Genomic DNA, 25,179 nt, shown 5'->3' on the forward strand with positions numbered 1-25,179 from the left:
GATTGATTGGGCCGTTTGAAGGCCGGGGAAGGACGCGAGCTGGGGCTTTCGTCTTCTCGCCCCTGCCCCAGACGTTGGGATCCATCGTTGATGGATGCTGTGACTCCTCCTGCTTAGCTCAGTTAAGCTCGAATGTGTAGAGATCTCCGCTAAAGGAGCGCTTCACCCAGACGTACCAACATGGCCTAATGGCAAATAAAAGCCGGTAGATTGATCTCATAACGGGGACTTTCTGTTCAGCGCTAGCATTGTTTGTGTTTTTAACGGAACAGTTAACGAAATGTTACACAATAGACTTATTACTCCAGACATGCTCAATCAGACAAGACGTATTTGGTTTCTAAAATGTGGTGTTTTGTCTTTGGAGGTTTATTGCTGTGGATTTAACATAATCAGACTCGCATCATTTGGCTCAAATGCTTTTAAAGCCATTTCACACCACAGGATATGTTGTGTAGTGTAGAAATGTGTATATGTATTGTATAAAATGTCATTATATTTCAATCTTTGTGCCACACCTAGGTCACGCGGTCGTTTGAAGCCGTTCATGCGTTAAAGGCGCAAACACGCTTCACATCCAACTCCACGTATGTACGTACGTGCGTGCGTGCGTGGACGGGCGCCACGGTTCAAATACTCGCTTGCGTATCTAACGTACACCCGGAGGATTAAAACGGCATCCGTTAGGTGGCACGTCAGAGCCGAAACATCCCCGTCCTTCTGGTTTTCAAGTCTAGCTCTAACGTTTAGCGATCGCACGCACAGAATGACGAGCTCCGTTTCTTTCAAACTTTCCGCCTGCCGTCATCGTGATTCATCAGGATCCGCATCTCAAGTGCGAAACCCTCACCATGCAGTCAGAAATATCCAGAAAACTGGTACTTAAAGGGGACCTTTCACTAGGTTTAAAGAGGATGTCAATTCAAACAGCAGCTGTAATAGTTCTCCATGACGGCGTCTAGAATAGTACAGGAGTATGCGATTTGAGACGACGACGTTAGTTTGTTTTGTTCAGATCTGGACACAGGGTCACATGGTGCTACACGCTTCCACTGTTCATGTCGGTATCGCGGCACGCGGAAACGTCAGATCGATTTCCGAGGACGTGCACAAGCGACGCGGCTGCGGACGACCGCAGGATCCGTGTGTCTCGAGCATGTCGGGCCTGATTGGCTGCAGTGAAAGTAATCTTGAATGTCTGGAAGACTGCCGTTGCCTGATAGGACGGTCTTCTTTCTAAAATAACCGACAGAAGGAAGCACGATGGACGAACAGATAGATAGATAAATAGCTGGAAACTTAGCTGTCTTAGCGTCTGTCCACAGTTTGTTTAAGAAAGCTGTCCTTTGTCAGCATGTAGACCACAGCAATGCGTGTGTCCCTCTCATCTGCATCTCAGTCGACTGGCTCTTTGACGTTGTTTCTTAACCCCACATTTTCCATCGTTTTTGTGCCTCAACCACATTTTTCTATCATGTTCTAGGCTGTGCAGAGGAGGAAATGCTTTAGACCGTGTGGTTTTCTTTGGGGGTTTATAGGGTTTTGGGGTTTTCCCGCAGGCGTGTTTTTCCTCTCAGACCCACAAAGTCAACAGAATGCTGCGTTTTTCTGTTTTTGAATGATGATTCTGGGCAGAATAGAACAATAGCGGTCAACATAATCAAAATACAGATTGATGTCGTCTTCTCGCTCGTGTTTCGAGTCACAGGTTGTTGATTGGGTCCATTTGTGGCCCATCTTTATCTGACTGTAGCGGTGTTTTTGAGGGGGGCGTGGCGGAGTCTTATCCAGAAACGGCCGGTGTGGGGGCGGGTTTTCATTCCAACCAAGCAGAAGCCACACCCGAGCCTATTGAAAGCCAAGATCAACTGATTAAGCAGGTGGGATCGGGTGTGGCTCCTGCCAGGTTGGAATAAAAACCCGCATCCACACCGGCCCTTTCCGGATAAGTTCGGACACCTCCTGGTCTACAGCCTTGAAGGATTATGGACAGGTAAATGTATTACAGGGTTGCGTATAATCCGTGCGAAACTGATAAATACTTGCTTCCGTTCAGTTTTGATCCGATCGCACGTGATGGAACGGGCGTTCGGTTTTGATGGACAGCACGTAACCTCGAGTATCTCTCAGACTAGCTTGTGGCGCAAGGTGAAGGTAACGGAGTTTTATCAGGTGTTCCACAAACGCTCGTCAAGTTGACGTTTGCGTCTTTTAATGGGAGAACCTAAAGCGGAACCTCATTAAACACCAAATCGCATATGATGAACAGTTTGGTGATTGATTGATTTTTATTTATTTATTTTCTGCCAAGTAAGATCGGAATCTGAGAGAGATGCTGTATGTCTGATGAAACTGACCGTGCTGTCATTCTCATGCCTGTCCGTTAGGTCCGGTCCATGTTTTCGAGTTGGCAGCGTGTCCACTCGAGATTCCCGTCAGCGCAGTATGTCAGGAAGGAGTGATTGAATGTTTGTACGATTTGTATGGGATGGGCAGTGTAACCAGCAGATGAACTGATCAGATTTTGGAATCAATCCAGTCAGAGTTAAGGTCAAGGAAAGGTCAAATATCTGAAATAGTTTTGTTTTTTTCCTCAATAGCGTGTTTCATGTTTGAAATCTAGTTCAAGAGTAGTTGAGATGTACAAATTAGAAACAAGAAGGACTAGACTTTGAGAAGGAGGTATCGCTGTTGATGCAGCTGGTGTAGAGTTCTACTCGTTTGGCTCCGAATTGAGATCGGGGTTCTAATAATTATTAGAATTGATACGAATAACTGTTGTTGTTTATATTCACTTTTCCATTGGGAACACTTTTGTTTCCCACTACTTGCCCATGTGCTTTAACCTGATTGGCCAGCTGGTGATAAAGCGCTTTGTCACTTAGTGGCTGTAGAGGAACATGTTTCCATTGCAAACTTGTTTATTTATTTAAATTTAGGAGCAGTGGTGTTAAAGGAGTTGGATTCTCTATGGGCAGTAGCGATAGACAGTAAGAGTAGGTGTGTAGTTGAGTCTGTGGTGTAAATGACCCGGTGCTGGTTTGTGCGGCTGTTTCAGAGAGCACAGGCGGACGAGGTGGAGAAGATCGACAAGCACATCAAGTCCACCAAGGAGAAGGAGGGAGCCAAACCTCTGGACAAACCTGAACAGTAAGAACTGTATCTCTCTCTCTCTCTCTCTCTCTCTCTATCACACACAACTGTCTACAGTAAGAACACTCTCTCTCTCTCTCTCTCTCTCTCTCTCTCTCTCTCTCTCTCTTTGTGTATCTCTGCCTGTTAAAGGTTTAATGAACTTACGAGGTTCCAGGTAGAGCCCCTTTAGAATGCTAGAACCCATTGCCCATCAAAATGGGTCTTGACTTATCATTTTTTTGGTCCCCCTCACTTACCACACTCATGTCTTGTTTTCTGTGCAGGTTCCTGTTCCAGCTCTCACAAATTCCCGAGTTCTCAGGAAGAGTCTTTTGTATTTTGTTTCAGTCCACGTTTTCCGAATGCATTTCGTCCGTCCTGCGCAAACTGGAAATCCTACAGAGAGTGTGTAAGGTCAGCACGCTGCGTACACTCACTCGTATCTCGGTCTCCGCCTAGAAGTGTCTATAAGCAGCCTAAAAGGCTTAGGGGGGGAAATCTAGATTTTACATCATATTTTAGTTCATAATATTAGATCATATTTCTATCTCACTACAGACTCTGCAAAGTGGTTCCAGCGTGATGCGGGTTCTGGGTCTGATTCTGGCTTTTGGAAACTTCATGAACGGAGGGAACCGAACCAGAGGACAAGCAGACGGCTTCGCACTGGACATCCTGCCCAAGCTCAAGGACGTCAAAAGCAGCGTGAGCATTCTCTCTCTCTCTCTCTCTCTCCATTCTCACTCACTCTCTCTCTCTCTCTCTCTCTCTCCACTCTCACTCTCTCCCCTCTCTCTCTCTCTCTCTCTCTCTCTCTCTCTCTCTCTCTCTCCACTCTCACTCCTCTCTCTCTCTCTCTCTCTCTCTCTCTCTCTCTCTCCACTGTCACTCTCTCTCTCTCTCTCCCTCTCTCTCTCTCTCTCTCTCCACTGTCACTCTCTCTCTCTCTTCTCTCTCCACTCTCACTCACACACTCTCTCTCCTCTCTCTCTCTCTCTCTCTCTCTCTCTCTCTCTCTCTCTCTCTCTCTCATTTTACTTAGTTTTTTTTTTTCCCCAGATAAGTTTTGTTTTTTGTGACAGTGATTTATTTATTTATTTTCTGGGTTCTTCCTCAGGACAACACCAGAAGTCTGCTGTCTTACATCGTCGCTTACCACCTGCGACACTTTGATGAGGTATCGACACCATTTGAAAGAAAATCTTCAAGTATTGTGAAGAGCACAAAAATTGCGGGAAGCGAGATGTAACCATTTCGATTGTAACGTAGCCCTTTCAGATATTTCATTCGAATGTTTCTTTGGGCTGCTCAATAACAGTCGAATCCATTATCCTAATTATTTTGCTTAGAGTTGAAATCACGATCATTGATCCTGTTTATTATTTAAAAAATGTACTTAAATGACAACACCACACACACACACACAGACCTGCACATCATTTTAAATTGTATGGCAAATGGTTATTTTTTTTACATTTTTTTGCTGATTTGAGTTTATTATGCAGGATCAAAATGCCCTTTCTACCTCCAGAAGCAACATCAGGGGTTCTTTATGGTTTCCTTTAATCCTTCTTGTTTGTGTGTATATATGTTAATGGAAAGCAGTTTGTGTAATACAGAGGGTGTGTGTGTGGTGTTTTGAGCCGGCGGTCACTTGCGGTCTTGTTCCCAGCTACGCAACATTGCCTGCCCTCCCCACAATGCTGTTATCTCTTGCTCTCGCAGCAGCACCACTTCAAAGTGTCTCTCTCTCTCTCTCTCTCTGGGTGTGTGTGTGCGCGCTGTGTGTTAGTTAACCTTTATACCATCTTCATGACTGTGCATGTATTTTAAGGAAACTGCATTTTATTCCCTTGCTCAGTTGCCAAAACATTTCCGTTTTTTTTTTTTTTGGTTTTTATTTCCCCTTAAGTAGTTTGGAAGCTTTGTTTCTGTATCACTCGAGTGCTGTGCAAGTCCTCACAAGTATCACGCAATGTGTTTGTGTGTGTGCGCGCATGTGTTGTCAGGACGCTGGCCGGGAGACGTGTGTGTATCCTCTGCCCGAGCCACACGACCTGTTCCAGGCGTCTCAGATGAAGTTTGAGGATTTCACTAAAGATCTGCTGAAGCTGCGAAAAGACCTGCGAGGTAACGCACACCGCCTCGGAGGCCACCGGATTAGCCAAGCGCTGATATTTATTGGCACTCGTCCCATCACTTTCACTCACTCTCGCTCGCTTACACCCTTCTCCACTTACAAGGAGCTAGTTTAGGGAAAGCGGTTAAGCTTTTAAAGAAGCGCACCGTTACATAATCACGTGTGTTTTACTGAGGAGCGGGGTGTGTAAAAATATAAAGTAGTAATCGTTTTATTTATTTATTTGTACATTTGCGTTTCTGTTCAAAGGACATTGTTAGCAGTTTAGTTGTTTTTGTTTTTTTTTTGTTAATCTATTAATTCTTTATTCCATTTGATTCTTAATCTTTCCTGCAGCTTTCCACTTTTTCTACATGTTCTCTCTCTCTCTCTCTCTCTCTCTCTCTCTGTGTATACACCTCTTTTCATCCCACCTTCAGCTCATCCTTCCACCTTTCCCTCTTTCCTACCATCTTTGTTTCTACCACTGCATCTTTTTTAATCTCTCTACCTAGGTAAGGATATCTGTGTAGTTTCTCTTTCTGCATTCTCAGCTCTTCCTAACTCTTCTAGGATTCGCTATAGTCTTCATCCTCCTCTCTTTCTCTTCCATCTTCCCACCCAAGTGTTCATTATTTATCCACTACATTATCTACTCCACAACTCTAATCATCTTGGATAAATCAGCCCCAAAATGAGGTGCTACACACACACACACACTGTCTGTGGTCCATCCTGTATCGAATTGAAGGTTGAGACAAATCTGAAGTCATGTCTGTGTCGTCTGTCTCTCATCTTAACGGCTCTTGCGTGTTGCCAGTCTCTCCGGTCCTCTCCTGGTTGCATTTAGGCTCCTCGTAGAGTCTGATCCGAAACATCTGGCCCTGCAGCAGTATTCCCCGAGAGCACTGCTGAGTGCTGAACACTTCTCCTCTCTGAATCACTTCCTCTCGGGCAAGGCCGATCATTACACTCAAGAACGATCACGCCTCTTCAGAGATGATCCGACTCCCTTGCAGGGCTGAGAACACTTACTGTTAGTTTTTCTTAGAATCTTAAAATTCAATCTTAGTCTTTTTTTGTTGTTGTTTTGTTTATTTAGTTTTTATTTTTTATTTTTTTTTTTATATACACTTTTTTTTTTTTTTTTTTTTTTTTTTTTTTTTTTTTTTTTTTCCTTTTTTTTTTTTTTTTTTTTTTCCTTTTTCCCACTAAACCTTTGGTGCCTTACAGAGTTTGGAGATGCTGTAAGTTTGCTTTCTACCAAAACCAGATCAATATAATATTTGATCAAATGTACACGATCAGTAAACAGTGTTTTACCTTTTTGATAAGAATTTGGGTTTTATTTACTGTAAATTGAGAACTATAATAATAGATGGAGAGAGAGCTAAGGATATAGATAGATAGATAAAGATGGAGAGATAGGAACAGTGTCTAGGTATTTATCATGCTAATTTATAAAATGATTTGCTGCATCTGAAGTTTCAAATCTTATAACCTATAGACATGACCAATTAAAGTCATGTTCATATCTCAGTGCTGCCACTGCTGGGCCCTTGAGCAAGGCCCTTAACCCTCAACTGCTCAGTTGTAGAGATGAGCGAGACGTAAGTCGCTCTGGATAAAGGCGTCTGTCAAATGCCGTAAATGTAAAGGGGAAAAACCGACGTGTATTAGAAAGGTTTTGGACTACCATTAGCCACCAGAACAACTTCTGTTCACCTCCGCATCAGTAACCGTAGCGATGCTATGAACACCACGCCGTTCGTCCAGATCACTTTCCCCTCTGTGTTTCGAGGATCGTGATCGAGAGCGCTGACTAACACATCTCTCCAAAATCTCTGGCAAGTGTTCGATGTGCTTGCGATCTGATGAGTGAAGGGCATCTTAATCATTTTTATCCACATCAAACCTTTCAATGAGACCCCTTGCCCTGTGGATGGGGAGGGGCATCCTAGAAAGAGACCACACCCGTCAGAATTTTTTTTTTATTTTATTTTATTGACATGATGAGCACTCAGAAGGACTGCTGTACTGTTTCGGAAACACACTTCCCTTTAAAGGGACAAGTAGACGCCAACCATGTCAGTGAAAATAAACCCGTACCGCATAACAAGAGCCACTTGTTTTCGTCACCATGAGCTTTAAAACGCATCGAAGAGTGATTTCGAAATATATATATTTTTACTTTATTTCCCTCTAATTATCATACGGTTTTCCTCTAAGCACTAATTTAGAGATTTGGTTGGATCGGAGTGCTTACTCGTCTTTAAATACTCGACTGTAGAACATTTGTGTAGAATTTCTGCGTAATTTGCACAGTAATAAAACATTACTAAAACACAACTCCAGCTGTTCAGAAAGCTTTGCCTGGCAGTGTATATCCTATAATCTAATTCTGCATTTAGTTTATTCACATAAGTGTGAATAAATAAGCTTTAACTAAATTGACCTCACACGCTTCCCCTCTTTCTCTTGCTCTCTCTATTTCACACACATTTGCACACACACACACACACACACACACACACACACACACACACAGCGCTTGTCAGATGTGGCTCCTCTGCTATTAGCTGTGGAGTTTGTCGTCTCATTGCAGGGAAGCGCTGCATGGGTCTCTGGCAGCCGTTTGATCTCGCATGGGACCAATCAGACCCGGCAGCGCTCCCATACCTCTGTTATGACTACCCTACAGAGAGCGAGCGCACTAATGGCACAGAATGAGATGGAGAGAATGAGATCGGTGTGCCGAGAGACCGAATGATACATGACGTTGCAAACAACAAGAATAAAGATCCAGAGGCAAGATGTTTAAAGCAGTTTGGCTTGTTTTCATTTTCCAAACTGCAGCTTGGTCTCGGATGACGCTTTGCCGAGTCTTTAGCGTTCCATATATTCTTTGCGTACAGTGAAGATACAGAAGTAAGCCATGTCATTTTCAGCGTCCGGAGCAACCTTTTATTAACGATAATGTATAAACCTTTCACTTATTATGTAGCAGGAGTTAAATGATCTATCAAAGAAACAACCAGAAACATTGCAAATAATTTCCACAGTCTTTATAAAATGCCAACCTACCCAGAATTCAAAAATAAAAGCGCAGACCTATTTATTTATTTATTTATTTATTTATTTATTTATTTATTTTTAGACACCCATCACTAGCTAGCACTATCAGCTTGCAAATTAAACAAGAAAGAAATGTAGAACAATATGAGTGCTTTGACACGTACAGTGTTTAGTCCATTCGAATCGAACCGTGGTGCAATTCCCTCTTGCTGCGATCGTTCAGGCAGGTGAGAACACGTGGGTGTGGACCGAAACATGAGTAAGGTGTTCTCAGTCCAGGTCCAAGTGAGCTTGTCTTTAGAGACCATGGTTATAAAGTCATGATTCCTCCATCTTGTAGCTGGCTGGTTTGATTTGCCGCTTGCTAAACGTGAGCGTGTGATGGACATCGGTACCTGTGTTGATGATGAATAGTCGAGGCAGGTGACAATCAAGTGCGTCTTTGAGGCTTGGAAAACCCTGGTAACACCCATTCAGTAAAGCAAATGTTGAGAGCAATCCTCCTTCCTTTTAAAAAAAACAAAAAAAAACAAAAAAAAAAACCAGCATGAATTGTATCTCCAATTAAGTGATTAAGCGTCGAATCGCTAGTCAAATTGCTTCGACTTCCATGCATAAACATCAGCATAAACGCCGGCCCAGCATCCGTGCTCATGTAGGTCTTTGAACGTGGGTTTTAAGCATAAGGTTGTTTCCCAAGGTCAGCTGTTTATGGGGCTGGAAGTTGTTAACACATTTGAAATGGTTAACAGGCCCTGTCCTCTTCCTTTTCTCCATTGCCTTTTTTTTTTTTTTGGCTCTCATTCCTTTCAAATTCCTCTTTTTCTTACCCCTTTCATGCCCCCCCCCAATCCCCATCCCAAATCAATCAGACAGGTCGGACTCAGACATGCTACAAAGCAAAGGTCTCGCTGGTCAAACGGCTCCCGGTCACAGCCAATCAGAGGCCAAGCTATTTCGGGAGACTCTCTCGGTAATTGGACGTGCAAATTTAGATGCCGTTTGTAGGCTGACGATCATTCACACGACCAAAGGGGCAGGAAGGAGTTAGGTAAATATCTAGAGGCCACCGTTACTGGATCGAATTATGTCCATTTACCTTCTAGTCGGATTGTTAATTTATTACAGGAAAGCGCTACTAAATAATTTTCAAAAGTTTCAGCTTTTTTTTTTTTTTTTTTTTTTTTATCTGGTCCTAATTTCTAAACTGTTCTAAAATCTGATCCGAGTTGAACATGCGACTCGTGTACCGCACGCCTTAATAAGAACCATTGAGCTGGCCTGAGATCAATGAACACGCGAACGTTCGCTTTTAATAGAGGCCCTTTAAACCCGCCACCTCCTCCTTTGCTTTTGCGTATGATCCCCGATAGGTTTCTCAGTATGTTTCAGAAGGTAATGGTTAGTAGTTTTTAGCGACAACTAGGAGTTTCCAGCGTCTTTCCAGCCACATCAGCGTGACCAAAGGGTGAAGAGGTAACGTCTGGGTTAACTGGTCTGAACTCGATATCCCACAGGAATGTCCAGGGTAGAATAAGAGTTTAGTCAGAGCTTGCTCCCTTTTTCACACGGAGGAAAGGATGGTGAGAAGTAACCGAAACAGGAAAAACAGATGAATGAGGGAAAGTATATCGTGCTGGAATGTCTAACTCTCAAGCAGCCATTAACCGAACCCAATGAATTTCTGTAGCTTGTTGGTGTTGGTTTGTTGTTGACGTTATTCCACTGTTGTATTCTCAAATTAATTTCATTTTCCATAACAGCAGCTCTGACCGTAGTTCTGGCTGTAATTCATTGTAAATCTCTGGTTTATATCGTGACGCTTCTTACGGTACGTTATTGTTTTTAGGTATCTGTATAGCTAGAAATGTATTGTAGAGAAAGAACTTTATTGATCCCTGAGGGAAATGTATTATTAAATAGTAAGAGCTCATTCACAGGAGCGTGTAAGGCATACACTTCACATCCTGGCTCTTAAAGCAAGGTGTAGGATGCTAAAATGTGTTGTATTGCTTTAAACACAATTTTGAAAAATATGCACTTCAAGTGCACATGACCGTAGCATTTAAAATCATCAAAATGCTACGCGTTATAATAACGATGGACCAGGAGCTTCTGTACATCTTAATCTTAACGTAACATGAAAATGCAGTTTGTACTTCCGCCAGTTCGGTAGCACTGTAGAGTGCGTTTGTAGGCACGTGCTAGTACTTTAAGTGAATGAATTAATAACCAGACCTGTTGAAATATACCTTGTTGTTGTTAGGCAGCTTCATTTTCTAGTCATGGAGGTTATTTTGTAATCAGGAACTGAGGTGTGTGTGTGTGTCTGTGTGTGTTGTCAGTTGAACATTTTTGCTTCAATGAAACATTATAAACCATTGTTCCAATATTATTTATTGCAAGTTTTCACAGAGCGAGTGTGGCTCATGGGCATCGAGCATCGAACATAGTTTTTCCTCCTCCGTTTAGGACAAACAAAGCTAATGTGAGCTCAAAAATTAGGTGGTTGATATTTTATCCTATGTTTAGTCTTGAGAACCGACATCCGAGTAAGAATTTCATTGTACTTCGTCACACATCCGGTGAAGATCAAGTGACCTTGATTCATAAATTATGTCCGGAGACTCAAGAATATCCGTTAGGATCACGCACATCGTGTGGCGGAAAAGGAGAAATGTGGAGGAAAAACACCCCACCGACACTGTCAAAAGCTCATTCGTTTATTCGTGTTCAGTATCCGCTTTATCCTCGTCAGAGCTGCGGTTGGCCAAAAGTTCTAAAACAAACAAAAAATTTCTAGCTCCTCTGTCAGTTTGCTTGGGAAAAAATGTATTCCTTTTGATAATGATAGAAGAAATATCAAGACTAGCAAAATGCTAATTAAAGCCTGTTTTGAGTTGAAGTGTAAACTAACCATAGCAGTTACGTTGCCTTGACGGAGGTTTTACAATGTTATACATTAAACTTTTTATTATTAGTGCTATTACTACTACGACTTATACTATTACTACTTCTACTATTTCTTCTACTATTATTACTTCTACTGTTTCTTCTACTGTTATTACTACTATTACCACGACTACTAGCTCAGCTGCTCTTTCTGTTCCGTTTTCCTAATTTAACCCTGTCCTTATTTCCCACGTGGACTGACGCTAACTTCTTATTGTACGTCCTCAGTTAAACACGCGTTCAGCACAACGTGTGCCCGTTAGAGGTTATGGCTGGGGAAATTAACGGAGGTTCACTTGCGCTCATCTGATTGTAATTGGTGTAATTGCGCCATGTTTTGCTCGATGATCAAAGACGCTCTGGCAGGGAAGCCGAGGTCCAGTTTTCCTTCACCTCTGCGATCTTTCCATTCGAAGCTTCCGGAAGGATTTTTGTCCTTATCTAATTGTCACTGACCAGTTCATTTAGTGCACAGTATGGTACATGACAGACTTGTTATACCACAATGGAATCATCCTTCTGTTTTTATAATACTTTTTATAGCTGGTTTATTTATTTTTTCCTCCCGAAAGCATGCGTTTATCTTGTATCTAATGGCATAATGGTGAATATTGCTGTAAGAGCCATGGAGAGTTCACGTCTGCTGAGAAATGGCTTGCTACGTTTTTGTATCAAAGTCCTGAAATTCCCTTCTGATACATCTATGTGAACCGTTCTTCAAACAGTTTTTATTCGTTTGTTCATACGATAACGCATCAAATCGCTTCAGTAGCATCACGTTATCTCTCAACGTTCCTCAGTGACTCTTGTCAGTAGCAGCAGAACAGAAATATTAAATATTAGACCCAAAAGGCAAATCGGCCCCACCTTTATCTTGAGCTGCTGTTCATCACTTCCTTGATTTACTGTGTTTTAGTGATGTGCGACCTTTCTTTCTTTTCCTGTCTCCATTTTCCTTGTTCCCCCAGCATGCACTGCAGAGGTGGAGAAGGTGTGTAGGGTCTCCACCGAAGAGCACCTGCAGCCCTTCAAGGACAAAATGGAAGAGTTCGTGAGCCGAGGTGAGTCGCACAGCACGGTTTACTTTACGGTCTTCGTCATTTCAGTGAGGTCTGCGTTAATGTAAAGAACTCGTATATCCGGAAAGTTTCACGGTGCATCTTTGAAGTAGATATAAAAAGCGACCGCGAAAGGGAGAACAAATTCAAGCAAAACAACACGGCAAATTGAGCCGATTTCTCATTTTGATCGGCTGGTGTGTTTTTTCTTGTTTTCTCTCTTTTCTCGCTCTTGTCTGCCCTGACGTGTAAACGCCTAATCATCAGCCATGGGCACGTTGATCTGGACTGCGAATATACCCTCTCTGTGCTCTGCAAAAAAAAAAAAAAAAAAAGCATCTTAGCAAGTGAAAATATATTTAGAGTAATCCAAATGATCTATCGTCTCCTACTGTACGATTACAAGAAATCAAATATTAGCTTATTGAATCTACGTCTAGACCTTTTTTTTTTTTTTTTTGCTAATTTCAAACTTTGCATGTATTGATTTGATTGTATTGGCTTTTAATTTCGCTTCTTTCTAGAATTGAATGCTAAAAAAAATGAGCAAAATGAGTATATCTACCATTAAAGCAAGCTTGAAATGAGGGGAATATGGCTCGTAATGGGTTTAATAATCTTCTGCTTGGTTTATTGTAATATTATAATAAACATTCAATAAATTTAAATATATCCAGGATTGCTAAGATGTATTTTTTTTATTTATTATTTATTTTTTTTGTGGTGTGTGTTGGAGTCAAAGAGGGAATACGTTGCCTAAATGAAATCACTCGGACGCATGAAATGACACCTCGGAGCATACTCCATCTTTATCATTTACATTTGTCTGAGCCTTTAACCTTAACTGTCTGAGTCAGGATAGTCTGAGAACATTTGATATCATTTCTTGTATACGTGTGCTTGCCTGTGGTGTATAAAGGGGCACTTGCATCCCATATCTCCAGACTCACGAAGGATATTTCTCTAAAGATACATATTTTACCATTGTTTAAGATGTTGTTGTAATACACCAAGATCAAAACTTAATTCTGCTGTATTGTATGTAGTTTGTTCTTGGCTCTAATTTGCCTTGATGTCAAACTTGTGTAATACTGATGAAACAAGATTCATTTAGTTGTAGGTAAAAAAAAAAAAAAAAATTAAAAAAAACCCAAGGATGCATCCCTTCAGTAACAGTTTCTTGATGAAAAGTTAATTATTTATAGTGATTTTTTTTATTATTATTATTATTTAGATCTCAAGCTCACGATTAGTAGAAAGAACATAAATGTAAACCAGCATCTATTTTTATTAAAGGGAAAAACGTATATCCGTGTTGGCCGATACTCTGGTGTCCCCAGTATTACATCCCCCAAAAAATCTCATTGGCAGGTCTTTAATAATACCTTTAGTGATCGATTGTTACTTTTAATTGAAGACCGTTGCACTCGATTCCTTCTAAACAGTGCAGAGTCAGAAGGCAGGTTCACGAAAGCTGCTTGTTTCCTGAGGGCTTTTGGTGAATTACATAGCCGTGTGTGTGTGTGTGTGTGTGTGTGTGTGTGTGTGTGTGTGTGTGGTCAGCAGTGCGCATTTGTTTATTTACACCAGCGAGCATTTGGTGGAAAAGCATCAGTTTTCGAAGGGTGACGTTTAGATGTCTCATCGTGGAACCATATCAGAGTCTGAGTTCCCAGGAATTGACTTCCAATCGACATTCCTCAAATTATTTACCCCTCCCCCCTAAAATAAGTGAGTGAGAGGCATTGGCGTATAAATCAAAGTGACCGAGGCATCCTGCTCACAGTGTTGGGTGAAATCGGGTGGTCTGGCTGTGATTAGGAAGCAGAGGATGGTGTTCCACTTAGCCACGTCCCGCTAACGCGTCATGACCCCGGAGCTCCAGCGAGCATGAGATTTTGCTAACCTTACATCAGATTAATCTGTCCCTCTGTGACCCAGGCCTCCGAGCGCCGAGCCGAGGGTCACGCGACGCTGCCGCTGTGAGAAGACGCACACAATCGTCTCTTACACTCTGTAGACTGGCATGGAGCCGTTCAATATCTACAACAGCAGTACGCACAGTGTACGCATGTACACATTTCTTATATCCCAGCGCTAATTAATCCTCCGTTTTGATCGGTCAGATGGTTTTGGTGAATTCTTTATCACAGCTTCGCTGACAGTAGTTTCTAGCTGCAAGGCAAATCACAGGTTTATACCGTATTAATACAATCGGACGCTCCGTGTAAACGGATTTAAAATCTGCGAGGAGCACTTTTGGAAGGAGTCTCCAGTGTCGGCGCTTTGTAACTGTCAGAGGTAGAGCTTACCTTTGGAGCTATGAATCGGGCGCTACCTCACACCAGCCTGTTGCTGATTATTTCTTTTGAGATTTAGTTCGAGCCCAGCCGTGTGATTTCTCTCGAATCGGCTGTTCGGCATTTATTTATTTATTTATTTATTTATTTATTTATTTATTTTCCCCCACCAAACTTGTGCTGTATCTAGCTGCAGTGAAAATTTTGCAATGACGTGACCGAACACTATTTCAACATCTTCACAGTAGTGTGACGGTTTGGCTACACCCAGCACACACTACAGCACTTTATTATTACGATGAAGTAGCGCCAACCTATTGTTCCTGATCTGATCTTGGTAGGTGGTGTGCCATGTGGAAATTTCTAGCACTAGCCCCCCCCACTTCCCCTACTGATATTTGATGTTCTGAGGGGTTTTTTTTTTGTTTTTTTCCCCCAGGTACGCTAAGTTTATCTTTTATACAGGAACAGAGTTTGTAATCAGTCAGAATTAGCTGGCGAACAGAATCGATCCAAAGCTGTAAGCTTTTAAATCAATCAACATTCCTTAATTTTCCCTTTTAACTGTACTTTTCTCTTTTAAAAGTTAGAAAGCAAAAATAGAGCATCTGATTTATTTGTTTGTTTAAAAAATAAATTAATAAATAAAATGATGCAATGTGGAAAATGACCCCCCCCGCCCAAAAAAAAAAAAAACCATGTGGAATGGGCTCTGTAGTTGGTGCTAGTTTGTTGCTACATCACATAACCCATCAGTTATCCCGATAAAGGTCTTCTCTCCACGAGCAGTACGAGTTTGAAAGATTCGTGTGACCCTTGATATTGAAACTAATCAAAACCAAACCTGCCAGTTTGTCCTACTTCTTAAAGACACCTTTACTCATCTCTCTCTCTCTCTCTCTCTCTCTCTCTCACACACACTCACGTTCGTCCCCAGTCAGTGCCGAAGACAGAGAGGGGAGGGGGGAGCGCAGGGTTCACGGTCTGAACTCCTCTAACCACTACCGGCTTCAATTTGTCAAAGAGCACCCAGGTCACTGACCCTCGCAGGCCCCTGCACTTCATAGGAACCGTTTTGCACACACACTCTCACACTTAGAAAAGCTTCATCATCCTGGTCTGCGTGGCCTTTCCCCAGCCTGGAGCGCTAAGACACACTGGCGACGACAATTCACCCTTTTGTTTTTCCTGTATTGTCTTTCACATCCACTTCAAAGAGCCAGCACTCCATTTTTCACTTTGCGCAGACCTTCTTTATCCTTTCTGAAGAGTTACAGACTTATTTAGCATGGAACGTCGATAAACCTCTCATATGCATCCAAACATCTTGCCCCACTCGCGTTTCGTTTTCTTTTTTTTGTTTTTTTTTTTTGACTGATGGAAGAAGTCGCTGCCAAAGCAAATAAAGACGTCACGAGTGAGCTTGACGCTTCGCAGAGATGCACCATTATGCACTCAATCATTTCTTTTATTCCAATATTCAAAGCGCTGTGAACTCTTGCATGTGTATACCCCCTCCACACACACACACACACACACACACACTCACTCAACCACCAAACATCCACGATTTCAGAAGTGACGATTCACGGGATGTGTGTGACTGCTGGAGCCAAAAAAACACCACCAGGCGCCTGTGACAGTTCATTTCAGAAAAGCCGCCGTTATTTATAATCACCGGGTAAAATGCCGACTCTGCACTGTCGTCGATTTGTTATTGTTCGAGCTCGAGACGGGTCACGGCGCAGAAGTGAAAGCAGACGCAGAGCAGCACCTCTGTTATGTCTGCGCTCGCCTTGTATTTCTTCTTCTCTTAAAAAAAAAAAAGTCATTTTTGCATGAATTCTTGTGTGTGGAGGAATTTTTCAACTTCAAAAAAAAAAACGCTGTGTGTATGTGTGCGCTTGCAGAAGGAGGTCTGGCTTTTGTATTTGCTAACCAGTAATGGGTTTTATTTCAGTTTATAGCGAGTTACAGCGTGTCGAATTATTAGCGGGGAGCAGTTCTCGTGAACGCGTCCCTCGTTAATGAATCGATCATCCAGTGTTTACGGCCGATTTCTCTAACGAAGCTCTAACTTGCGTGTTCATCACAAGTCTTAAGAGAGTTTATATTAGAGATTAAGCCTGCAGGTGGTAAGAGATGACCGCGTGTCCCAGCTCACTTCCCGAAGGCGATTGGAAACGGCGAGCGGTACCAGAAAGTCGCTCATTTGGCCACCTGACGATGAACAATTAGCGCTGGCACGCTGTCTGCTCGGTGGCTTTTTGAGTAGCCGTCTCCAACACAATGGGTCCCACATGCGGAAAGATGAATCGAATTGTTTAGTGTCTGAAGCTGTAGATCTTTTGCATTTGATGTGTCTGTGAAGTCCATCTCACTCCACTCGCACTCAGCGGTTTGATATTCTCCTAGAGAGCAAGCCGTAGATCAGAGCAAATTTCATTGTGTCTTCTCTTTCTTCTCTTCTCTTTTGTGTTTGCGGGTGTGCGGGGGTGTGTTTTACGATCCGCTAGCCGTTAGAATGTGCACGGACAAAACAGAAGCGTATTTCATCGCGTTTTTGATGTTCAGAGGGATTTTTTTATTGTTTAATTAGAAGAGCCAGACGGTCAAAGAGGCACGGTGTGATGATTCTGCATGTTGTGATGGACGTGACCGTGATTACTGTTTCTAATATGGAACTTAATGCCTTGTTAGGAATTTGGTGAAGGCACAGCTGTATTTGTCTGGCAAGAATAACAATATATAATGAGGTTTGGCTTTGCATCATTCTAATTGGAAGGTGGGTAGATTTTCAGCAGCATGGTAGGTTTTGCTGGAGCTATGGTTTGTCCAAAAAAAAAATAAAATAATAATAATCATCTCCAGAGCGTCATCTGTGAGTCTGGAGAGAACAATTTTTATTTATTTTATTTTATTTTTTTTTTTTTACCTGTTATGACCTGCTAGACTTATTGTATTTGCATTCTACCTTAAATCAGATTCCAGACCATCCAGCAAATAAAATTGAGTACTTACAGCGAAGAGCATATGCAATTCAACTCAATATTATTTGTATAGCGCTTTTTTACAACGGACATTGTCTCAAAGCAGCTTTACAGAAACATATAAACACGGTATACGGATTTTAAATGTGTGAATTTATCCAAATTGAGCGAGCCGGTGGCGAGGAAAAACTCCGTGAGATGTTAAGAGGAAGAAACCTTGAGAGGAACCAGACTCCGAAGGGAACCTCGTCCTCATCTGGGTCACAACGGATAGTGCGAAAGTAAAGGAAAGTTCATTATGGTTATAGACCAAAGGCTTACACAATCCTGATGTAGAAGAGGTTTATCATCAAGCGAAAGTAGCTCAGCTATGACACTAACAGCCAAAGCACTGGAGATGATGATGATGATGATGATGACAGAAAACCCGGAAGTCAAACCTGAGGAAATTTCTGCTTGGTTTGCACGTTGATTTGTATCGCCTGTGGGGAACCTTTGCTGTCAGTCCAGTGCAGAGGACGGGTCTATAGAACTATAATGTGAAATAAATGTGAAAGTTTATGACTTTTTTTTTTTTTTTTAAAAGATTAGATGAGCTAAACTTTGTTAGTCCACTAAGGGAAATAGAGTCGATCCTTTAACAGCACGTATAATGCAGTACAGCTGAAAAGTGGGAAAGAAATGAACAAAGTGCGTGCAACAAAACAGTAGAAACAGTCCAATTTAAACAGTAAAAACACAAATACAAAGTAAATGTTATATTATTGCACTCGTTAGCTACAACATGTAATTGTACTGAAATGCCCTATTTAAATAATGAATATTTCAGTTATAAAAAACGAAATCTTGATCTCGAGAAATGAGACGTGTAGTATTACAAACTGCGGTTGTGTACACTAACGGCGACCTCATCCTTCTGCAGTACATACGATCATTTATACTGGTTTTAGTATTGCACTTTAGACTGATATTAATATAAACTTTTTAAAATTGTTTTTAATGGTGTATAAGTTTAGAATGGCATTTATAGTGTTTGTTTTTGTTTTTTTTAAATGTAAAAATGCTAAACCGCAACCCCCGAGTTAGTACAGTAAAGCATAGCAGTAGTACCACATACACACACGCACATCTTTATGAATCAGTGCTCGAGTTACGAGCCAGATGCCTGGGGTAGAGGAACACACGCTGGTGTAAACCGTTGATAAGTGAAAGCCGTCTGCACACGCTGAAGCACGAGACCCAGCCAAGCGCTCGGTCCCCGCGTAAAAACCAAGCAGCTTTGATGGCTTCGGTCAGGCTGAATATCACAGCCACGTTAGTGAAATATTAACACACACGCACATAGATAGGCTCACATACTGTTTACACTCACTTTCACTTTCTGCACATCTGTTCCATGTTTGTGACATAAACATAAAGCGCTTTTATTTGTTTTCTCTCTGTTTTTCAGCTAAACAAGAACTGGAGGCCCAGGAAAGCCAGCTAAAAGAAACTCACAAAACGTAAGGAGCCTTCCAGTCTGTATTCATGCGTGCTGAATCAGCCTCGATGCTCTGGTGACCGAGTGACTTCTGATGCCACGTTTCTGCTCAACAGCACCAAGAAAGTGCTGATTTTAGGTCTTTACTTAGAGGTGTCGAACTCTATTGCTGCCCAGGACACACGAGTGCTTGATGAACCGTAAACTAACGCTATTAATTTATTAACGTAGTTCTATCGATTAGCACCAAAATCACAGCTCCTGAAAGTAGAATAGGATGACTTTTGGATATATATATATATATATATATATATATATATATATATATATATATATATATATATATATATATATATATAAAATATATAACACACACACACACACACACAAGAACATTTTGGGGAAGGATGATGTAGGGTGAGGATGTCTCTGGGGTGCAGTCGGGGTACCAGTTCATCCCAAAGGTGTTTGGTGGGGTTGAGGTCAGGGCTTTGTGCAGGACACTCGAGATCTTCCACTCTAACCTTGGCAAACCATGTCTTCATGGAGCTGGTTTTGTGTACAGGGGCATTGTCATGCTGGAACCCCTTTATGCCTCTTCGTTCCACTGAAGGGAAATGTCAACGCTACAGCATACAGTACAGACGTCCTATACAACTGTGTTCCAACTTTGTGGAAACAGTTGGGATGTGAACGTCAGGTGAACACATACTTTTGTCCGTGTAGTGTGTATTCAGTCCCGTATGTACAGTTCTCATCATGGACTGTCGGGAACGTAGTCATAGTGCGTTGACGATTAAACCTGAGCAACCTGAGAATGCAATAAATGTGAACCCTCATGCTTCATGAAGAAATTTAACAATGAAGGGTGATCCATGCCAAGTGCAACACTTTTTTTTTTTTGCAAAAGTAACTGAACTGACGGGGCAACCTATCTATCTCTTCTGTCAGTTTTAGCAACGCTGGCCAAACACAATCGTCAGGAGTTCCCCTCAAAGCTTGTTTAGCTGCCCAATGATTCAGTTTGAGAAGCTCACGAGCAGTACTTTGAAAACGAAATCACGTACATGTTCGCGTTCAATCTACCAAACTGACTGCTAGCTGTTGTCCAACTAGTGGTTCTTCTCAGATACACAACTATAAAATCAGATTCTCTTCTCCGGTTTCTTCCCGACCGCGGGGTTCTAAATGACTTGCATCCACATTAATAATTCTTGGTGTTTGGTACTCATTCCGCTAAAACACACCGATTAGCTGATTTATCTGCTGAATGTAAATTTATACGGGTTTGTGCTCAGAAAAAAACGCAAGCAGCTCTCTTCTAGTTAGTCAACATGTAAAATGATCACGGACCAGTTTTCGTCGCAGAGCGGTTAAAATTCCAATTTTGACTCCTCCAAAATGTGTTTTCACTTAATATGTGAATCGCTGAAGGGTTTTCCGCATATACGGATTATTAGAAGAGTTTACACACGAGAATACACGTCGAGGGTGTTCACTTAAATTTCCCCAAAGCTTTGTTTATTTGTTTTGCGTCATGTTATATTTTCTTTAAAACCCAATCCAAGCTCGCAAGTAATAGGACCGTTTTGGATTCTGGTTCCTCTCAAAGTTTATTCCTTATGTCGTTCTGAGGATTTTTCCCCTGCCGTTGTCCTCTCTGGTTTGTTTATTAGGGATCCAAGTTGACGTCCAGGTTCCTGCGAAGTTGCCCTGCGACGATGTCTTGTGAAAAGCGCCATCGAAGTAATAGGTCAGGTTTTTAGCGCTATGTTGATGAGGAATAGATTAGTGCCACCTCCAAATCTGTGTGTGTGTGTGTGGGCACACGCTATACTCCGAACCAGTGTTGGGAGGTCAGTAGATTTGTTTTAGCAACTGCAGAGGTTTTATACATGATTCTTGCTTTTCAAAGCACGTATAAGCTCTTATTACATGGTCTAAATTCCAGTAAACTGAATTACCTCATTGTTGTTGAAATGCACCACACATTAATAGTGCCTGAATATATTTATTTAAAATTTAAAAAAAAAAAAAAGGAAGAAGGAAAAGAAAAAGTGGGTTGCCCATATAATGCGGTTGTTCAGGTTGTAAATTTGGGCTTCTGGTATGAAGCTTAAGCTTGGATCCACAGACAGTATAAACATGTCTATAGACGGAGTCTAACCAGAAAAAACATTGAGTCAATGTAAAGCTTCACATGCACGTATATATTTTACGGGCCATTAGAATAAACTCAGTAAAACGTCAGGTAGGTCCGGTGCGCTGACCGACGTTACCTCATCCCGTCCGCGTGTCTGTTTATCCCGATTCGACCCGACGTACCTACAGCCAAGGGTCTCACGTCACAGATGGCAGAGCAGCGCAGCCTCCGTCCTCCACACTGCCGGTTATTCATATTTTCCTCAAGACAAATGAGTTTTTAAATTCAGTTCAAAACTTTGTCATGATACTCCAATTACGTAAAGAAAAGCGGTAGCATGGGCGGCCCTTGGCGATGTAGCGGGCGTAACTCGACGTGGTGGAAAGCGCAGTAAGGAGTAATGCTGTAATGTTTAGGGCAACACACGATCTATGAAATTTGACATGTAGTCAAAACATTAGAGTGGCAGTAATTGAGTTACAGAGAAAAACGCCGCTCCCGTAGCGCTAAAGCGTGGCTCGGGTTTCATTGGAGTTTATTCAGAACTTGATATTTTAACGGTGAGCTGTATAGTGAGCAACAGGGTCTATTTTCAGGGTGGCAGTAAAGGGAAAGGCTCGTAAATGCCCCATGATTCGATATATTTATAGGATACAAGTGTGTCAGGCCAAACTGCTACTGTCTAAAATGTCTAATCGTGATTAATTACAGTTTGAATATTGTGAAAACGTATATAATCACTATTATTCAGACAATTTCGAAGCAAACTTTATTGTTTTGAATAAACGGAGAACGGCCACATCGGTCACAGTGTTGAAATATCACAAGCCTGGACTTTGTCGCGTTCCTTCTTTGAATTTCGAAATGACTGCTGCTTTTGATTCGCCGTTAATCGAGCGCATGTTGTGGTGCCTTATTTTTGTTTCGAGTCGAATTGTATTGACTTTAGCGCTCTTGGCAATCATAAGTTAAGCCTCCTTCTGTTGTATGCGGTGAAACGATGAAACAAACATGAGTTCATTCACACTGATGAAACGACCGAGTATAGAAACCATCAGAGCGTGCTGTGATTCATTAATATCTAAAAATGGGGATCTTTACACATTATTAAGTTCTTCATTTTAGTTTAGTTTTTTTTGCTGTTTTGAGTAGTTGAGCATAGAGAAATGGAAGGTGGGGGGGGGCATCTTTTAGAATTGTTTATCTGTATATATTTATTTATATCACTGGTGTTAATTTACAACTCCAATTCGTTTTAGATCTCCGAGATAAAAATCACATTCAAGTATAAAATAATTCATATGAAATTACAACTTTAGATGGTTAAATTGCAGTGTATATGTTAGTCAAATTACCTAATGTGTGTTTTTTTTTTTTTTTTTTTTTTTTTTTTTTAATGAATTGTGAAGTTCACTTTACTCTGATTTGCTGACATTATTAAACCAACAGTAGTCCCTACCCTGTTTTATCATCTTTTCCCCTTTATTTATTTATTTAACTTTCCTGTTCCTCCCAGGTTCCTGGAGTTGACCGTGTTCTTCTCTGTGAAGCCTAAGAGCGGCGAGAAAGAGGTTTCGCCCAACACGTTCTTCTCGGTGTGGCACGAGTTCTCCACTGATTTCAAAGACCTGTGGAAGAAAGAGAACAAGCTGATCTTGCAGGAAAGGTGAGCGAACCCTTATAGTGGAATAAAAGTGGCGGAGTCTATATTTAGTCCTCTTTTTCCACGGAGCATGCTTTGTTTAGTCCAGAATCCGGAGCTCTCATCTCTCAGGAATGCTTAAAACGGTGTACGCTACAGGAGACCGTATTTTTGCTCGATGGTAAAGATGGAGCGCGCTGGATTTTAAAAGTGTTCCTGCTGGTTCATCAGGCCTCAGACTGATTTAAAAAGTGTTTTACTCAATAGTCCCTTTCTCAACATTGCTCTGTAAACATTTCTGGGTAAGAGGTAGCAGGGGGGAGGAGGAGGGGGCCGGGGTGAAGGTGTGTTTAAGGGCGTCTGCGGTCCGTACAGAGTGTTGGCAGAGCTGTGATGGAGTGTGCCGTTACTTCATACTGTTCTCCACGCTCGTCAGCCTTTGTTTGCAGTCAGATTTACCTTTTTGAGGTGAGAGATGTGGAGGGTCTCGTGTCTCTCCCACCGGGACTGCTGAAGGGCTTTAGATCAGAAAAGAGCGCAGGGTCAAATTTGTTACAGCTCACACCGGTTCCGGCCTGAGTGATGGACGCCGGCTTTGTAGTGACAGCCGAAAGTGGACTCCGCAGCATTCCACGCATTAGAGATCCCGACACGGAAATGAATCTTCCTCACCACTTTGTATCTGTGTGATTTAAAACAACTTTTTTTTTTTTTTTTTCCCCTTCTCCTTTTTAAAACTTAAATCTACAGCCTGTTATCAGAGTATCAGATTGGCCAAGAATTAAATTTACAGTTTTCCTTGTTCGCCATATCTAATCCATCACCCAAGACACATTTGCTTCTTGGATGCTTATATCGCTAACAAGTAAGGGAGGCTTATGACCCCCCCGCATTTAGCATCGTGCACACAGCGTGCCTCAATCATCACACACTCGCATTAAAAACACGATTTTATCCGTAAATCATTCACAGGATACGGGAAAATCCTGTTCAGAGAAACGTCCGTATCCTACGTGCGCTCCCGAGTTTGTAAGCTTGCGTACAAGGAGACTTAATAATATGAAGCTTGATTGATCAGTATTACATCATGTATATAATTGGCCTGAGTTCATTTGAATACACCGAAACAGCCTTAACATTAAAACCACCTGCCTAATATTGTGTAGGTCCATCTTGTGCCGCCAAAACAGCTCTGACTCGTCGACACGTGGACTCCACAAGACCTGTGAAGGTGTGCTGTGGTATCTGGCACCAAGACGTTAGAGCAGATCCTTTAAGTCCTGTAGGTTGCGAGGTGGAGTCTCCATGGATCGTACTTGTTTGTCCAGCACGTCCCACAGATTCTCGGTCGAGAGATTTGAGATCTGGGGAATTTGGAGGCCGAGTCAACACCTTGAACTCGTTCCTGAACAATTTTTGCCGTGTAGCAGGGCGCATTGTCTGGCTGAAAGAGCCCACTGCCATTAGGGAATACCGTTGCCATGAAGGGGTGTACTTGGTCTACGACAATGTTTAGGTAGGTGTTGCGTGTCAAAGTAACATCCACATGAATGCCAGGACTCAAGATTTCAGAGCAGAACATCTCCCAGAGCGTCACACTGCCTCCGCCGGCTTGCCTTCTTCCCATAGTGCATCCCGGTGCCGTCTCATTTTGGTCATTTTCACCTTTCTGAGAGCTTGGAGTTTTACGTTTAACCCTAAGCTGTCCCGTGCTCACGCTTGGTAATTTATGGATGATTGGCATTTGTCAACATGTGCACATGGGTATGAAATTTATTTGTAAATCCTGACAGGAATCTTTAGTTCAGCTCGCCCTTTGAAATAAATTCCAAGCAACTATACTAAAAAATTGATGCCCAGTATTTGGTTCAGTAATGTCTTGTGCATAAACATGTATAAACTACATCATATCTCATATATATCTGAATCCTTTTTAATGTACAAGCTTTGGGCTGCACCCAGTGTGTGATGCTGACTTGAAGTGTCTCAAAAACCTCTGAAGAATGTTATTCGGCTTCAGGGTGGAGCTGGGACTGTATATTATCTACACAAATGTACAAAAAGGCATCACAAAGCTGAAACCAGTGTGTCAGAGTATCAGAAACTATATAAGCATGTCTAAGATACTGAAAAACTCCACGCAGATTGATTTGAGATGCTTTAGACATGCAGGCGGCTGAACCAGCGGATATGAACCAGCTTCACTTGCATGTCAGCTACAGCCTTTTATGTCCAATGGAGAGAAAAAAAAATACAAACTTGAGACAGCAAACATGTCTTGGCTG

The 25,179-nt window shown here is 41.9% G+C and overlaps 1 protein-coding gene across 2 annotated transcripts in view; it reads left to right on the plus strand.

Annotated features, from left to right (window-relative positions):
- Positions 1-25,179, plus strand: part of fmn2b (formin 2b) — an 85,454-nt gene that overhangs the window by 48,300 nt on the left and 11,975 nt on the right. For both annotated transcript variants that reach the window (XM_053639575.1, XM_053639574.1), the window contains exons 9-16: positions 3,059-3,150; positions 3,420-3,549; positions 3,694-3,840; positions 4,253-4,312; positions 5,145-5,265; positions 12,250-12,342; positions 19,080-19,131; positions 22,769-22,918. In XM_053639575.1, the coding sequence (XP_053495550.1) occupies positions 3,059-3,150; positions 3,420-3,549; positions 3,694-3,840; positions 4,253-4,312; positions 5,145-5,265; positions 12,250-12,342; positions 19,080-19,131; positions 22,769-22,918 (845 nt within the window). The remainder of the gene's footprint in view (positions 1-3,058; positions 3,151-3,419; positions 3,550-3,693; positions 3,841-4,252; positions 4,313-5,144; positions 5,266-12,249; positions 12,343-19,079; positions 19,132-22,768; positions 22,919-25,179) is intronic.

Source organism: Ictalurus furcatus, chromosome 13 (assembly GCF_023375685.1).
Source record: "Ictalurus furcatus strain D&B chromosome 13, Billie_1.0, whole genome shotgun sequence".
NCBI lineage: Eukaryota > Metazoa > Chordata > Actinopteri > Siluriformes > Ictaluridae > Ictalurus > Ictalurus furcatus.